This window comes from Zingiber officinale, chromosome 6B, assembly GCF_018446385.1.
Source record: "Zingiber officinale cultivar Zhangliang chromosome 6B, Zo_v1.1, whole genome shotgun sequence".
Classification (NCBI taxonomy): Eukaryota; Viridiplantae; Streptophyta; class Magnoliopsida; order Zingiberales; family Zingiberaceae; genus Zingiber; species Zingiber officinale.
Window position 1 is genome coordinate 88,548,036 of NC_055996.1, and position 18,081 is coordinate 88,566,116.

The 18,081-nt window shown below is 38.1% G+C and overlaps 1 protein-coding gene across 1 annotated transcript; it reads left to right on the forward strand.

Annotated features, from left to right (window-relative positions):
• The first annotated feature begins 16,641 nt into the window (after positions 1–16,641).
• LOC121990405 (momilactone A synthase-like) lies at positions 16,642–17,803 on the forward strand. The gene is made up of 2 exons (XM_042544539.1): positions 16,642–16,717; positions 16,873–17,803. The coding sequence occupies exons 1-2, from the start codon at positions 16,680–16,682 to the stop codon at positions 17,636–17,638; spliced, it is 804 nt and encodes a 267-aa protein (XP_042400473.1). The 5' UTR covers positions 16,642–16,679; the 3' UTR covers positions 17,639–17,803.
• Positions 17,804–18,081: the final 278 nt, after the last annotated feature.

Genomic DNA, 18,081 nt, shown 5'->3' on the forward strand with positions numbered 1-18,081 from the left:
GTGTGAATGAAGAATGACTAAAAATGAAGTGTGAGAGGATTTAAAGGAAGATGGTTTGACATGTGTCAAGAGTTGAAGGGTGGGTAATTTAAGGTGAGGGGAGGTTCTAACATGTGTTAAGAGTTGAAGGGTGGGTAATTTAAGGGGAGGGAAGGTTTTGACATGTCTCAAGAGTTGGAGGGAGTAATTTAAAGGGAGAGGAATGTTTTGACATGTGTCAAGGATTGGAGGATGGGTAATTTAAAGAGAGTGAGGAGTTCTGACATGTGTTAAGAGTTGGAAGTGAGGTAATTTAAAGGGATGAGAGATTTTGACATGTGTTAAGGGTTGGAAGGGAGGTCATTTAAAGTGATGAGAGATTTTGACATGTGTCAAGGGTTGGAAGGGGTAATTTAAAGGGATGAGAGATTTTGACATATGTCAAGGGTTGGAAGGGGGGTAATTTAAAGGGAGGGGAGGTTCTGACATATATCAAGCATTGAAGAAGGGTAATTTAAAGGGAGGAGGTGTTTTGACAGGTGTCAATGGTTGGAGGATGGGTAATTTAAAGAGGGTGAGAGATTCTGACATGTGTTATGTGTAAGGGTTGGAGGGAGAGATGATTTAAAGGGAGAGAAGGTTCTGACATGTGTCAAAAGTTGGATGAGGGTAATTTAAGTGTTGAATTAGGAAGATAATTTAAAGAAAGGGAGAGATTCTGACATATGTTAAAAATTATATAAAATAAAAAAAATTGATAAAAAAATAATAAACAAAATTGATTAAAGAAATAAAACTAAATAAAAATTTAAAAAAAAATAAACAAAATTAATTAAAAAATAAAACTAAATACAACTTAAAAAAATAAATAAAATAATAAACAAAATTAATTAAAAAATAAAACTAAATAAAATTTAAATAAAATTTTAAAAATATATATAAGTATTAATGAAAAAAAAAAAATAAATAAATTTAAAAAATAAAACTAAAGAAAAATTAAATAAAATTTAAAAATATATATAAGTATTAATGAAAAAAATAATAAACAAAATTAATTAAAAAATAAAACTAAATAAAAATTTAATAAATAAAAAAAATAAGTATTAATGAAAAATAATAAACAAAATTAATTAATTTGCTAAAAAGAATGTTGCTTAACCTTTTGAATTTTTTTTGGTTAATTGCTAGATAATTTTTTTTCATTAAATGAGATGATTTAAAAGATCTACTAAAGGATTTTACTAGATGGGCACTATTCCATATGGTTAAAAGTGATTCACTCATCTCAGCATCTCCGTTAATTTATTCTTAAGCTAATATAAAGTAAATCATGGGTGACTACTAACCATTATTAGTACAATTAGCTAAGACATAGGAGAATACATGTTTGGATGCACCGAATTTCGATATCAAAATCTCATATGACAATACCTCATATCTTAACCATCACACCACCATGAAAAGACAGATAAACACTACTCCATGCACCTTGCATGTATCATAATTGTAGCATAATCAATTGTATGTATCATAATCAATACCAAACTTAAAGAGCCTTTCTTCATGCTCCTTCGCCTATCAGAATGCTCCTCCTATCAGGGTGTAAGCGACTAAACTTTTGACACCATGCACCTTATAGTTATGTACGAACGAGACCATTAGAGTGGGTCATACATGTTTTATTTATCAATAATGGGGTTGGCATGAAACTCCGCCCATGACGATTGAGTAATGACCGATCCTAAGTCCGGATAAAGTTGAAAGCTTACTAGCTAATGTTAAATTATAGCAAATGTTCAATGAATGAATTCATTAAACTATTCTATTATACTAATAGTATATTGTTCTTTGAAAAGAATGTATTGTAGGGTTTGACTATAACGTCTTGGCAGGAATCACTACATTTCTAGAACTCAGGTATAGTGCTAAATATACAAGAGTTTGCATTGCAGAGTCTGACCACAACGTATCGGTAAGGATCACTACATCTTCATGAAAACTTTGGTGTAGTGTTAAAGAGACAAAATTTTTGACACCATATGTGGGATAAGAACAAACATTATAGGAAGACTAATAATTTAAGATTTGAAACATGTAACATAAGAACCCTAAATGGTAAAATAATGGAGGTAGTAGATACGATAATTAAGAGAAACATTATTATTTTGTGTATACAAGAGACTAAATGGGTAGGTGAAAAGATAAAAATGATAGAGAACTCGGGTTTTAAGTTATGGTACACAGGAAAAAGTAAAACAAGAAATAGAGTTAGTATTTTTGTAGATAGTTGGTTAAAAGATAAAGTCGTTGGAATAGTTAGAAAGGAGGATAGAATTATAGCTCTCAAGATAGTAGTGACGAAAGAAGCTACAAATGTAATTAGCATATAGGCACTTCAAGTAAGATTAGATGAAGAAACTAAATCGATATTTTGGGATGACTTAGATGAGGTATTACAAAATATTTCGCCAAATAAAATGATTTTAATAGGAGATGATTTAAATGGACATGTCGGAGTGAAAAATGAGGAATATGAGAGGGTGTATGAGGGTTATGGGTTTGCAACAAGAAATGAAGAAGGGAAAACTATATTGAATTTTACGATAGTATATAACTTTATACTAGCTAATACATTTTTTAATAAAAAAAGAAAAACACAAGGTCAAGTTCAAAAGTGAGAATAATAAATAATAAATTAACTTTTTTTATTGTTAGAAAGACTGATAGAAAAATTTGAAAGATTGTAAGGTCATCCCTGAAAGCTTAACTACCCAACATACGTTAATAGTATTAGATATACGTCTTAATCATAGTATCAATAAAAGAAAAATGTACACGACTCCTAGAGTTAAGTGGCGGAAGTTAAAGGATGAGAAGCAAAACATATTTAAGGAGAAGGTAGAAGTAAAAATATTAGGTGAAATATATAGTGACTCTAATACGATATGGGATAAGATAGTATCAAAGTTGAAAATAGTAGCCAAGCGTGTACTCAATGAGTCAAAGAGGCATGCACTTTAGTATTGGAATGATAAAGTACAGGAGAAAGTGAAGGAAAACCAATAGCTTATAAAGAATTATATATTTGTAAGAACAAGGAAAACTTAAAAAATATATACAATAGCCAAGAAAGAGGCTAAGAAAGCAGTGAATGAAGTTCAAAAATAAAACTTTTGAATGATTATATCAAATTTGGATACAAAAGAAGGCGAAAGAAATATTTATAGAATAAGTAAAGTAAGAGAGAGGAAAATAAGAGATCTTAGCCAAATAAGTGTTAGGACACTTTGAGAGCTAAAGGGGGAGGGGTGATTAGCTCCGATCGCTTCGTTGATGCTTTGTTGCAGCGGAAACTTGAAGCAATCGCTAACACGTTTGATTTTACTTGGTATCCATCTCTTTGAGGTGACTAATCCAAGGGTCTACTCCTCACTCATAGATACACTATGAAAAACCTCCTTCCCAGAGACGGAGAAGCCTCGCACAAACTTGAATATGATAATACAATGAGAGAATACAACAAAGAAATAAATACTATAATGAAAACCCTTGCTCTTGATCTCTTGTTGCCTGGATTGTCTCTTGATCAATTTGAAATGTAGCAGTACTTCTCTTCAAACTTCTCAAGAATTGACGAAAATTGGCGGAGAAAGGTTGGCTTCAATCCTTCATGAAATCCCTTTATATCACACTGATTTAGGGTTTCCAATTAATTGACCTTGCTCCTAATTGAATACCACTTTAGATCAGATTGAATCTAGTTGTCCAAACCTCACAATGACTCTTTTCCACTTTTCCTAATCGATTAAGTCCTGTAGGAATCGATTGAACAACTTCCAATCAATCCACTGATTGATTAAGAAGCTTCTGTTCACAAAGAAGCTCCTTCCTAATCGATTACCTAATCGATTTGTAGGCCTATAAATGAACCAAGCCTTCGTGAACAAACTTGGTATTCGACTTGGTAAGAGATTGTTTATGTTTGTTCAATATACATAAGATTAATTAAACAAACAAGCTTGAACAACTCGTTAAGCTAAACAAACAAGCTTGAACACATATGTGTTCAGCTCGTTAACATTCGTGAACAACACGAACCATATTTATTAATAAAACTCTTTTCAATATGCTAAATAAAAAATAAAATAAAATAAATAAATAAATTATCAATCTTAATAACCAATCAAACAATTAAAAGTTTCAAACAATCAAACAAGTTTAAATTGAGAGCTTATAACATCTAAACGAACCAATCTCAAGCCAAGCTCGAACCAAGCTCAAGCGAAGCTTGAATTGAGAGCTTAATAACATCTAAATGAACCAAGCTCAAGCCAAGCTTCAAACAAGCTCAAGCTCATAAAAAATAAACCAAGCCAAGCTTAAACACTCATTTCAAAAGCTTGGTTCATTTTAAGCTCGGCTCGACTCGGCTTGTTTACAACCCTATCGATTTAAGAAGCTACTGTTCATTTGCGATTTCTCCCAATCGATTACCCAATCGATTGGAGATACTCTTGATCGATTACCCAATCGATCCAGAACCCTTCTGTTTCACGAAAAACTCCTCTCAATCGATTACCCAATCCATTGGAGATGCTCTTGATCGATTACCAATCGACCCAGAACCCTTTTTTTGTAAGGAAAGCTCCTAATCGATCACCTAATCAGTTGACTTTGGGCCAATTAATTTCCTAATCGATTGTCCAACCCTAATCCCCTAAACCTGATTTTATGGTTCCTTTACCCAACTCGAAGCCTTTCATAACTTGTTGAAACTTTCCGTTACCTAACATACAATTAACCTTAATCTTCTAGGACTTGTTTACCAAGTGTTCGGTCAACCCCTTGACCAACTTGGACTTTCTCTTGCCTAGTTCCCAACTAGGATTGTCTATCGTGTCAAGTGTTTAGCTCCCAGCTAACCCACCTTGGATTTAACCTAGTTCCCAATTATGTTTGTCTAGTCCCACTAAGACTTCACTCGTGCCACGTGTTTAGCTCCCAGCGAACTCACCTTGGACTTAACCTAATTCCCAACTAGGTTTGCCTAGTCCCACTAGGACTTCACTTGTGCCAAGTGTTTAGCTCCTAGTTAACCTACCTTGGATTTAACCTAGTTCCTAACTAGATTTGCCTAGTCCCACTAGGACTTCACTTATGCCAAGTGTTTAGCTCTTAGCTAACCCACCTTAGACTTAACCTAGTTCCCAACTAGGTTTGCGTAGTCCCACTAGGATTTCACTTGTGTCAAGTGTTTAGCTCCCAGCTAACCCACCTTGGACTTAACCTAGTTCCCAACTAGGTTTGCCTAGTCCCACTAAAACTTAACTTGTGCCAAGTGTTTAGTTCCCAGCTAACCCACCTTGGGTTTGCCCAGTCCCACTAGGACTTCCATTTATCTAATATCTAGTTAGGGCTTCTTTGGTGCCTAACTTTCAGTTCCGACTTTGCCAGTCAAGTCTCCAGTCAATCTTGACTTACCTGACTTCTAATTCATGCATATTATCCAAAAATCAAAACTCAAGCTTGAGCCAATCCGATCTTAGTCAATCTGGTCAACCTTGACTCAAAGAACATTGCATCAACAATAAGATGTATTAAAAATAAATGTAATAGGATACTAGTAAATGATGGAGAAATAAAAGAGCGGTGGAAGATATATTTTCATCAACTTTTTAATGAAGGTTTAGGTGACCAACTTAACTTAGGCAATTTAAGTTGGTCAAATGAGTATAGAAATTTAAATTTTTATTGTAGAATTCATACTTCAGAAGTAGAACAAGCTTTAAAAGGGATGTAAAATGGAAAAACCATAGGATCAGATGATATTCCATTAGAGCTATGGAAGTATTTAGGAAAATAATGTATTGAATGACTTATAAAATTATTTAATATGTATTAAAAATGGAAAAAAATATCTAATCAATAAAGGATAAGTACTCTAGTTCCTTTATATAAGAATAAAGAAGACGCACAAAATTATATAAACTATAGGGGTATTAAACTAATGAGTCATACCATGAAACTTTGGGAAAGAGTAATTGAAAAAAGATTAAGGAAAGAGACCACGGTGATTGAAAATTAATTTGGGTTTATGCTTGGAAGATCGATAATAGAAGTTATACATCTTCTTAGATAACTAATTGAAAAGTATTATGAGTAAAAGCAAGATCTATACATGATATTCATTGGCTTAGAAAAAATTTATGATAGGGTTTCAAGAGAAATTATATGAAGAGTTCTAGAAAAGAGAGGTGCTAGCGTAACATAAATTGAACTAATTAAGGATATGTATGAGAATGTAACGACCAAAGTAAATACCTCAGGTAGATTAACTGAAGTATTTCTAATAAAGATAAGGTTATATTAAGGATAAAATCTAATTCTTTATCTTTTTACACTAATCATATACAAACTCACTATAAGGACACATTCAAAATACAGCACCATTGTACATAAATAAATCTTGTCACTAGACTTACAAGAAGATATTCATCATCAATAAATAGTTGTCTCGTCTAACTAATTGAACTATAGTCGAGTTATTTGTTTATTTTTTCAGTCTGTGTGTTCCTCTTCAATTAGTCTTCCCATCATTAATGTGAAGCACGACCATGTGTTCTTTGTTGGAGCAATCTAGGTGCCCTAAGTTTTGATGTTTGGGCAAAGGTTTAAGTTAGGTTTATTGTTGTATTTGATATGCATTGTGAGTGTGCAGGATACAGGTACAACAAGGAAAGTCCAAGGGTGAGTCTTGGCGGTGTAAGTCCAAGCATGTAGTCTTGGCAACGTAAGTCCAAGTGTGATCTTGGCAAAGGAGGAAAGTCCAAGGATGAGTCTTGGCGGTGTAAGTCCAAGCATGTAGTCTTGGCAACGTAAGTCCAAGTGTGATCTTGGCAAAGGAGGAAAGTCCAAGGATGAGTCTTGGCGGTGTAAGTCCAAGCATGTAGTCTTGGCAACGTAAGTCCAAGTGTGACTTGGCAATGGATGAAGTCCCGGAGGCGCGACCTCTTGGCAAAGGAAGACCCGACAACAATGACAAGGCCGATGGAAGCTCCAGAAGGCAAGACGTGAATGATGGGGAGGCATCCGAGGGACGCAAGGCTGATGGAGGAGGCTAGAAGGCTAGGTCTAGGTTGGTCGGGCGAAAATGAGTGCTGAGTGAATGTACTCGAGGTAAAATCCTAGAATCAGGGTTTACTGTAGCAGTATTGTAGCGTTACTGTAGCAGTCGACTGGCGACTGTAGCAGTCAACTGGTGCACTGTAGAGAGCCGTTAAGAGAGCCGTTGGGCTGACACCAGTCGACTGGTGCATGGACCAGTCGACTGGTAATGGGAAAATCAGCTTACTGATTTGTTCCAAGCTCTATAAGAAGGAGCTTGGGATGGCCGGCCAAGGTGACGAAATTAGACTTGGTTAAAGCCTAATTAGTAGTCACCAAAGTGCTCAAGAGATCTTTGTGTGCCAAGAGGTCTTGGTTGGAGTTGTGGTGAGGTTTCTCCACCCACAAGGAGGTTGAGCTAGCCGGAGTTTGCCGGGGACTAATCCACCGACGGATTAAGGGATCGTCCACCTTACGAACACGCCGTGGAGTAGGAGCAAGTTATCTCCGAACCACGTTACATTGACGTGCATTGGTTTGCATTTCCTTTCTTTGTCTTTTAACTTTCATATTTGTATTTAGTTTCGTATTATTCCGCTGTGCAACTAACGAATACGTAGGAAGCCATCGATTTTGGTGAGACGCTATTCACCCCCCTCTAGCGAACATCAAGGTCCCAACACTTCATGATACTCTCACATTTTGAATTATCTTCTTTATATTTGTCGTGTACAATTGAGCTAAGCAATCAACTTCAAAATTGAATCGATCAAATCAATTTACCAGAAAATAAACAAATTATTTTTTTAAAATTAACCGAATCAATCAAATTTTTGATCCTAAATATATCTGATAAAATATCAGTTAATTAAATTTTCATCTGAATTAATTGATTTTCTCTACCATTAGATATTTCTATGCCATTTTACTTTTCTATTAGTTTAATTCAAAATTAGATATAAGTTTAGGGATTTAACATTAAACTTATTCGGTTTGACCGAATTAGAAATTTTAAAATTGAAATCAAACCGAATTAATTGTAATAACAAATATTTTTATAAAGACAAATTGAATTTTTAAAATAACCAAATCAAATTTTTAAATTCGATCAGTTTGGTTTATTAAATCTATTTAATCAAATTTTTATTCACTCCTATGTACAAAAGGTAGTTTATAATGGTACAACAACATAATCATGAAGCACATCACTTTTCTCTGGGTTCGTTCTTTAGAAATCTCGTTGATACAGACAAAATCTCCCTATCTAAGGCTCCGAACCTCCTGCTTTACCGCATCACTTAAATTAGATTCGCACTAGTAAAGCTCCTTTTGTTCTGCACCGAGATTGATCTCCAACAGTAGTTCACAGTAGCTAAGCAAGCCTCCGATTTGAGATATCAACAGTCTTGCACCAAAATTGGTTTCTAATAGCAGTTTGTCACAGCTAAGCAAGTCTCCGATATGAGATGTCAACACAAATCAGTGGAGGTTGGTGGTGCAAACTTTATCCCTTCGATGCTTAAGTCAGCACAAGGCTGAAAAATAGAATTTGTGTTCTCTAAGGGAAGGCTTATGCTAGAAACAAAAGTGTCTTCTGCTGGGTAAGAGTTGTAGCAAGCTATGAGAGTAGGTGCCTTCCATTGAGGAAGGGCCTTTTGTCCTTTGGTTGGAACAAGGAGGAAAAATAAGAACAGTGTTGAAGTCGGTCAACTATTGCATTGACTGAAAAATACTCACAAAGTTTACATTTGGGAGAGTGCAAGGAAGAGAGAATCTTTTTCTTGGTGAACTTCCTTTACCTTATATAGATATGGAGCTTCCTCCCCCATTGACTCTCCCATGCCTTATCACTAAATCACATGTTTGTTACTATCAACTCTCTGCATGGGGAGAAGTATGGTGATTGTCTTCTCTTCTCTAAGATAACTTATGACAGGTTTGACAAATATTAGTTAGGGTACATGAACCTCTCCTTATAATGCCACGCCTCTTGTTTACCCATTCCACGATTACTATTGTCATCACCTTAATCAGCCAACCTTCACTTTGTCCATGCAATCCACTGCTCACTGTTCAGCTCCTAGTTTAAGAATAGTTAGCAGTGACAATTAAGTAAATTAATTGGCAGATTCGGAGTTAACGAGAGATATCCACATGTGGGGATACTCTTATAGCCTGGGATACGACACCCCTTGTTATCTTATTAGACAAAAGGGTGTTAATGAGAGTAGCACATTAAAATGATCAGAGGGGTATAAACCAGGAGAGACGTTTACGGGTAGGGAGGTTTTTGAAGTCTGGGGTAGTTGAGGTCTAAGGGAGACCTTTGTAGGTAGAAAGGTTCTTGCAGCTTGGGATAGTTTGAGTCCATGAGAGATTTCCATAGGTAGGGAGGCTCTCATGGCCTGGGACAGGTGGGGTCTAGGGGAGATCTCCACAAGTAGGGAGGCTTTTCTAGCCTAGGACAGTTAGGGTTCAGGCGAGATCTCCACAAGCAGGGAGACTCTCGCAGCTTGGGACAATTGGAGTCCAAGAGAGATCTCCATAAGAAACCAGGTTCTCATAGCCTAGGACAGTTAGGGTTCAAGGGAGATCTCTACAAGAAGGGAGGCTCTTGTAGCTTGAGACAGTTGGGGTCCAAAGGGAGATCTCCGCAAGCAAGGAGGCTCTCATAGCCTAGGATGGTTGGGGTCCAGGGGGAGATCTCAGTAAGCAAGGAGGTTCTCACAGCTTAGGATAGTCAGAGTCCAAGGGAGATCCCCACAAGTAGGGAAGCTCTCATAGCCTAGGACAATTAGGGTTCGGGGGAAGATTTCTGCAAGCAAGGAGACTCTCACAACCTAGAATGGTCGGAGTTTAGGGGAGATCTCTACATGTAAGGAGACTCTCATAGCTTGGGATAGTGTTAGTTAGAGAGACATTAATAGGAATAATAAAGTACAGTAAGTGAAGGGGTAGGAGTCCAGGGGACTATTCCTGACTTAGAATGCTTGTTGGTGCAGGCTACACTAATAATCTAGTTTTAATTAATGACAAATACATTAAAGTTAGATATGTTGTTTGTCTAACCTTTCTACCAAGTGTGTAGGAGTTGACTGGTCTGAAAGACCGACACCAAGCTAAAATCCAACTAGGTTCGCGGGACCTGATAGCTGGTGGGAAGTCCAAATAGGTTTACAGGGTCTGATATCAAGCGGAAAGTTCGGTTGGGTCCGTGGGACTTGACAATCAGCCAAAGTCCAGTTGGATATGTGGACCTGATAACTGACAAGAAGACCTAATGGGTGAAAGACAAGTCAAGTGACTGCAGTTGGTAAGTGAAGATAAGCAACTGGAATAGATATCTAGTGAGAACGCGTTCCCCGTTAAGGGAATTATAGGTGTCGATCCAACTTAGGTCCATTTGGAAAATCTAAGTTGAGATCTTGACTAGATCCTGGTCTCGAGGAGGCAGGCTCTAATTACTACTCCTATCTGTTGAGTTGTACTAACTCTGTTTTACAAGATGAACATATTTTTATTGCCTAGGACTAATCCTTTTTTTGTAGGAAAAGAAGGAACTGAAAAAGAGGGTCCCGAAGCCCAGAAGAGGTCCGAGCGCCCGAACCAGTCTCGCCCATGAAGGTGCCTGGGGCGTTCGGACCGTAAAATTCATCCACAAGCTGATGTGGAGCATGTCTACTGGCCGAGCCACGTGGTCCAGATGCCCGAAGGTGTTCCAGGTGCCCGAAATGAGCCTATTTAAAGGCCTTCGACCACGAGGTTAAAAACAACAACTATTATAATTTTTTCTCTTGCGTGCGACTCCGAAAAAGCTCCGACGACATCGAATGACTGCTCTAAAGTTGGAAGAATGAAGAGTCCTTCAGATTTCCTTTATGTGTTGGTAACATTATTCTTTTTAGTTCTTGTAATCAATTCCTTTAATACATTTACAAATTGATAGTGGATTTCCTAACAAAAGCACTCGATGAGTGCATGCCTTGGAGTAGGAGTCGTCAAAGGCTCTGAACCAAGTCAAACTTGGTTTGTTAGCATTATTTTCTTTTCTTCTGCTGCGTACTTTGATTCTCTCTCGATTTTCTGTAAGTACCCCGTGATGGTTTTGATGTGATCAACCAGGTCAAGTTAGGTTCTGTTGTTATTTTGATGCCCTGTGTCTAAATGTACAGGAACTTAGGAGCACAGGAAGTCGAGCGAAAGACGCAGCTAGCAAGAAGAATAACTTGGGAGAGAGTCGACAGGCTCAGTGCATCTGAGGGATGAGGCACTAAGGAAGAGTACGCTTGCGGATGAGAAGGAGGCGTGCGACATTTCCAAGGGATGAGAAGCCGGAGCGGAAGATTGCTCGAAGGCCAGAAAATGAGTTCGGGTGACCTCTATTCCGGATGGCTGAAATCACCCAAGCGAGTGAAACTAGAGCGGAAGACCCGAACCCAAAAGAGCAGAACCATAGCATAAGTCCTCGACCGAAAAGTCAACTAATGTTGACTTTCTTAGTCTGGGTGCTCAAACTTGGTCCAAGAGCCCGGACCACTAGGGGTAGCCAAGGCGCCCCTGGTACGCGCCCTGACTGCGCCCTAGGTCTGGTTCGGGAGGTCGGAATAGCTTCGGGAGCCCGGACTAGAAATTTTATCAAAACGACAGATGTCACAAACAGTTGTGATGTGGATAAAATTCTATCCGCGTCCAAACGCCTAGAACCCTTTTATGCGCCTGGAACCCTTCCAAGCACCCCGATCAGGGCTATAAATACAACCCTGATCCCAGAAGCTAAAGACAACACTTGTAATCATTTCTCTTTCTCTTTAGCTTTTTAATTGTGTGTTTTAACTATTGTAAGAGGTTTCTCCACCTGAAGGATACTTTCTAGTGAGATTTACTTGCTTTGGATTAATAATCACCTAACTTGTAACCAAGTAAACAATCCGCCTTTTTCTCTCTTTAATTAAATTTATTTCTATGCAAGTGTTTCTTAATTTAGTTTGAAAAGACGAGAAAGGTTTTATTTTTTATTTCAAGCTATTCACCCCCTCCCTCTAACTGGCTGCCAAAGGACCAACAATTGATATCATAGCAAGGTTACTTCAGAAGGACTAACCACCGACTGAAGCAAAGGAATCGATGGCCCGTTAAAGCCTTAACCCACCAAAATTTGAGGAAAAATTCACACACTGGAAACGCCGAATGGAGGTATTCTTAAAAATTGACTTTAAAATTCTTTTAATAATTAAGTATGGTTTTGCAGTTCCAAAAGATCAACAAGGCATAATGAAAGAAGAGTACCTCTGGACGAAGAAGGAACAAAGTGATTTCGATGCTAACAGCAGAGCAGAATATCACCTGCTAAGCGTGTTGCCGCCTTAAGAAGTCAACTACATCGGAAGCTATTCGTCGGTCAAAGATCTCTGGAAGAAATTCCTAGAACTCCATGAAAGCACATCCGAAGCGAAGCTCACATGACAGGACATACTTCAGAACAAACTAAAGAATATCTATTTTGAAAAAGGTGAGAAGGTAGCCGAACTATGTACACACGAAGATCAAGGAGCTGATCACTGGACTGGTAAATCTTGGTGAAACAGTAACCAATTGGGATACGGTATGCTACGCACTCAATGTCTTTCCTAGGACTCCAGAATGAACTTCAATAATCGACGTCTACTATATCTTGAAGGACTTGGAGGTAAATACACTTGAAGAATTATTTTTGACTTTAGAATTACACAAATCCAGATGTGCAAGATCAAGCAAAGACTTAAGCCAGAATATGACACTAAAAGCCACAAAAAAGGATGAACCTGAATCAGACTTAGATTCAGAAGGGGACCAAGAAGCTTACATGGTAAGGAAATTTAGGAAATTTTTTAGATCTAACAAATTTAAAGAAATGTAGAACAAGAAAAATCCAAGAAATAGAAGAAAGGTTCGATGTTACTAGTATCAAAAAGAAGGATACATAAAGAAGAACTACCTGGAACTCAAAAAGGAAAAAGACAAGAGGCCCAAGCAAAACAAGCGCAAGAATCTCAAGGCCACTTGGGACGAAAGCTCATCATCTGAATCAGAAATAGAAACATATGCTAGACTAGCATTGATGGTTAATCATGAAGATCAAAGCACCTCAAAAGCCAATATCGATTAAGGGAGAGCGACTTCAGACGAATGCAGTCAAGCAGGGGGAGAATCAAGTTTCAGATCTAATATGATAAGTCAGGTATGCCTCTTACCACCTGATCAACTTTATTTCGGTATTAAATTAATGCCAAAATCAATGTATAAATTGAAAACTAAAAATGACAAATTAAAAATTGAAAACTTAGAAATAAAAAGAACCTTAGCTAAATCATGTTTAATAGAGGATCTAGATAAGTTAAAAATTGAAAATGCTAATTTGAAAGAACAAATAAAAAATTTTACATGCTCAAATTTTGCTGCTTCAAATTTGAGAGGCTATAAAGAATTAAATTGGTATTTTAGATATCATAGGAGTCAAATTAGAAAGTTATCACCAAAATATGTTCCTAAAGATACTTAATCAATCCAGTAGGAAAAAATCTATATTGGGTTCCTAAATCCTGCTTAGAATAAATTCAATTTTTAAGGGTTACAACTTGCAGAAAAAAAATTAAATGTTTAATTTCTTTAAAAGGCTTTGTCTAGAAGTGGTTATTGTTTCAATATCCAAGAAGGTTTAATGTCTCGTTATAGCTTGAAAGCTAATTATTGAAATGAATATTTAATTGATTAACTATTAAATAGTTAGTTGTTATATTTTTTTAATTTACCCAATCTAAAAATATTTGTTATTTACTCAAAAAAGGTAATTTAAGTTTTTTTAAGTTAACTCATTTGTGAAAAAAAATTATATCTTGGAAATTTAAAATATCTCGCAAAGTTAGTTTTACAAAATTGATTTTACTATTATTGAATTTTCTATGAATTTTTTTATTAAAAACTAACTTTTAAAATTCTCAAAAACTTAATTTTTGAACATCTATTTTTTTTCTCTCTGTAAACATACTTGCTCTATTACACTAACAGAAAATTTTGAACTTCGAAACTATTCTTTAGCATTTTTTAAAATAATTTACTGCTTAAAATTATTTTTTTTAAAAAATTACTCTTTAATAAAAAAAAACCAGAATTTTGAATATAAATTCTAAAATTTTCTTAAGTGTTAGTCATTAGTTTTAAATTTCAAGTAAAATGCCTTAAACTTTAAATTCAACTTATTTTAGTAAAAACCCCTATTTTAATATGATGGAGAGAGTAAGTTAAGTTAAGGGGAAGTATATTTTATTGCATATTTACTATTTCAAAACTTGCAATTTCATTTACTTCATTTAAATTTATATCTTATATTACCATAACTTCACTTGGGTTGATCGACATCAAAAATGGGGAGATTGTAAGTACCCTATGATACTTTTTGATGTGATCAACCAGGTCAAGTTAGGTTTTATTGTTATTTTGACGTCCTATGTCTAAGTATGTAGGAACTTAGGAGCACAGAAAGTTGAGTGAAAGACGTAGCTAGTGAGAAGGACGGCATGGGAGAGAGCCGACGGCTCGGTGTGTCCGAGGGATGAGGAGCTACAGAAGAGTACGCTGCGCGGACGAGAAGGAGGCGCATGACGTTTCCGAGGGATGAAAAGCTGGAGCGGAAGATTACTCGAAGGCGGGAAAGTAGGTTCAGGTGAGCCCTATTCCGGATGGCCGAAATAATCCAAGCGAGCAGAACCAAAGCAAAAGACCCGGACCTAAGCGAGCGGAACCAGAGCAGAAGTCCCAGACCAAAAAAGTCAACTGGTGTTGACTTTCTTGGTCCAAGAGCCCGGACTTGGTCCAGGCGCCTGGACCACCAGGGGCAACCAAGGCGCCCCGGGTACGCGCCTTGGCCGCGCCCTAGGTCAACTCGGTCCGAGCGCTCAGAATAACTTCGGGCGCCCGAACTAGAAATTTTATCAAAACGACAGATGTCATGAACCGTTGCGATGTATATAAAATTCTATCAGCATCCAGGCACCTGGAACCCTTCCAGGCACCCCGATCAGAACTATAAATACAATCCTAATCCCAGAAGCTAAAGACAATACTTGTAATCATTTCTCTTTCTGTTTAGTTTTTTAATTGTGTGCTTCAACTGCTGTAAGAAGCTTCTTTACCTGAAGGAAACTTTCTAGTGAGCTTTACTTGCCTTAGATTAACAACCACCTAGGTTGTAACTAAGTAAACGATCCACCTCTTTCTCTCTTTAATTAAGTTTATTTTTATGCAAGTGTTTCTTAATTTAGTTTGAAAAGACGAAAAATGTTTTATTTTTTATTTCAGGCTATTCACCCTCCTCTAGCCGGTTGGGTCGGTGAGGCCTGACAGCTGGCCGAAATCGTTGGATTTGCAGACCTGATAACTGACGAAAATACCTAGTAGGTCGAGAGACTAGTTAATAGACTGCAAGTTGGTAAGTGAAGATAAGTCATTGGAGGAGAGAGTTCCAGTAAGGGCAAGTCCAAGTTTGAACTTTAGGTACTAGTTCAGTTTAGGTCCATTTTGGATCCCTAAACTGAGACTCTAACTAGTTCTTAGTCTTGGAAGGACAGGAACTAATTATTACTGCTTATTATTATTATTTGCGCTAACTTTGTTTTGTAGGTTAGATGTTTTAATGTTGAACTAACATATTTTATAGGACAAAAGGAGCATAAAGTGCTTTGGATGAACAGTACCCTAGGCGCCTCCGGGTGCTTTGAAAGCACCTTGAGTACTATTCATGAAAGGAACCTTCGAAGGAAGGCGCCTTCCATTAGATAAAATCAGACTTCGTCGACGATAAGGAGCCGTGTTTGTCGGGATAGAATTTTACCTATAGAAGTCACCTTCAGCGCTATGGAAACGCCTTCCACACTCCATAAAGGAGCATCTTGACCAGCCCTTCAACACATCTCATTTTACAAGCTTCTACGCGTCTGTTTGGCATTCCGATTACTCTGGCTTTCTGCTGCTGCTTCAAAGAAGTCTTTCTACCATTGAACTGTTTTTCTGAGTCATCTGATCATCTTCGGCAGACCGACACCAACACATGAGTGCACCCGAAATTGTTAGTAACTTTAAATAGTGTTACAATTTTTATACTACTACTTTAAAAGGAAAATGTAGGTTGTTACATTGTCTCTATCTTTGTATTTGATTATCTCTTTTGGCGGTTCCGAAAAAGATGTTTAGTGGATTACATATCGATAGATATGTAGGACTTGAGTCTTGAATAGGAGTCCCCGAATGCTCCAAATCAAATAAAATCGGCCAAATTTTTTTTTTTTTCAATTTAAACTTCTCGCTGTAATTTTATTTTAAGTTTTTAAAATATCACGATCCCACAAAGTCTCTGATGCACACAGTTAGACCCGTACGTCCTTCCCGGTTGGGGATTTCAATAAATAAATAAAGTCATAAATAGGATTATGACGAGGAGAACGAACAGAGGTTTTACTAATGCGCATATTATTCTAATCATCAAGCATCAGTTTGCATAAAAAGGCACGATGGCAGTAGCAAGACGCACTGATCGTGGCGACATTAACATCAGTTAGAGCAGTATGGCAAGTTCATTCGTTCTCTCCTCTGTAGCAAAAAGGTTTGTCAAACCATTTGATTGATTCTTCATAATTTAATTTTCTTCAATTTATCATGACTGATCATTTGATTTCTTTAGAACAGTCTTCCGTTCTTCCATTTTCATGTTGATCACTTCAGATTCATGCTTCAATCTTGCTTTTGTTGCATGAATAGGCTCGAAGGGAAGGTGGCCTTGATCACCGGCGGGGCGAGCGGCCTCGGCGAGTGCACCGCCAAGCTGTTCGCCCGCCTCGGCGCTCGAGTAGTCGTGGCGGATATCCAAGACCACAAAGGCCGCGTCCTGTGCGACTCACTCGGCCCGGACACCGCCTCCTACGTCCACTGCGACGTCACCAAGGAGTCCGACGTGGCAAGCGCCGTCGACGCAGCCGTCGCCCGGCACGGGAAGCTCGACGTCATGTTCAGCAACGCCGGCGTCGCGGAACCGAGGCAGAAGTCGTTCCCAGACTGCGAGGTGGATGACTTCCAGCGGTTGATGTCGGTGAACGTGACGGGGGTGTTCCTGGCCACCAAGCACGCGGCGAGGGTGATGACGCCGGCGAGGCAGGGGAGCATCGTAATCACCGCGAGCACCGCGTCGACTATTGCAGGATTGATGCCGCACGCATACACGTGCTCGAAACACGCGGTGGTGGGGCTGATGAAGAGCGCGGCGGCCGAGCTGGGCAAGCACGGGATTCGGGTCAACTGCGTGTCGCCGCACGGGGTGGCGACGCCGCTGGCGATGGCATTGCTTGACTTAGACAAGGAGGCCTTTGAGGCCACGATTGAGAGGTCGGCCAACCTGAAAGGGGTGAGGCTGGGAACGGAGGACGTGGCGGAGGCGGTGGCGTACCTCGCCGGCGACGAGTCCAGGTACGTGAGCGGCGTCAATCTGCTGTTGGACGGAGGCTTCACCATCGCCAAGGGATTGGCGTAGATGGAGCCGAAGCTACCCAGAATGAATTTCTCCATCACTAGATGCTCATGCAGGACCTCTTCCGATATTTATCTAAAATAATATTATCGGAGTGGTTGCTATATAAAAATCGGGCTAAAGTTCAGTGCAGCCCTAAAATAATATTATCAGAAATAGTTGTTATATGATCGACGGACTTCACGTCCATCGCAATCCGACTGCAATAGCTAGCTCGCGTTGAATAATATAATTGTCACAATAATCAACTTAAATTATCATCAATAAAATAATTAATTATGCAAAGGCACAAGGAAAAATAATTTCTTTCACTTGATTAAGCTTTCCATCCGCTCGAACAAGCAGACATAAAGCTGAGCAACATCAACCGATCGAGTGATTCTATGTGGATAAAATGACTCAAAATTAATATTTGTGTTAGTGGATCGATAAGATGATAATTAATA

What these genes read in the sequence shown, in the direction of transcription:
- LOC121990405 (XM_042544539.1), top strand. Translation starts at nt 16,680, where the DNA reads ATGGCAAGTTCATTCGTTCTCTCCTCTGTAGCAAAAAG. An exon ending in CTCTCCTCTGTAGCAAAAAG is followed by an intron (nt 16,718 to 16,872) that starts GTTTGTCAAACC and finishes TTGCATGAATAG; the next exon opens with GCTCGAAGGGAAGGTGGCCT.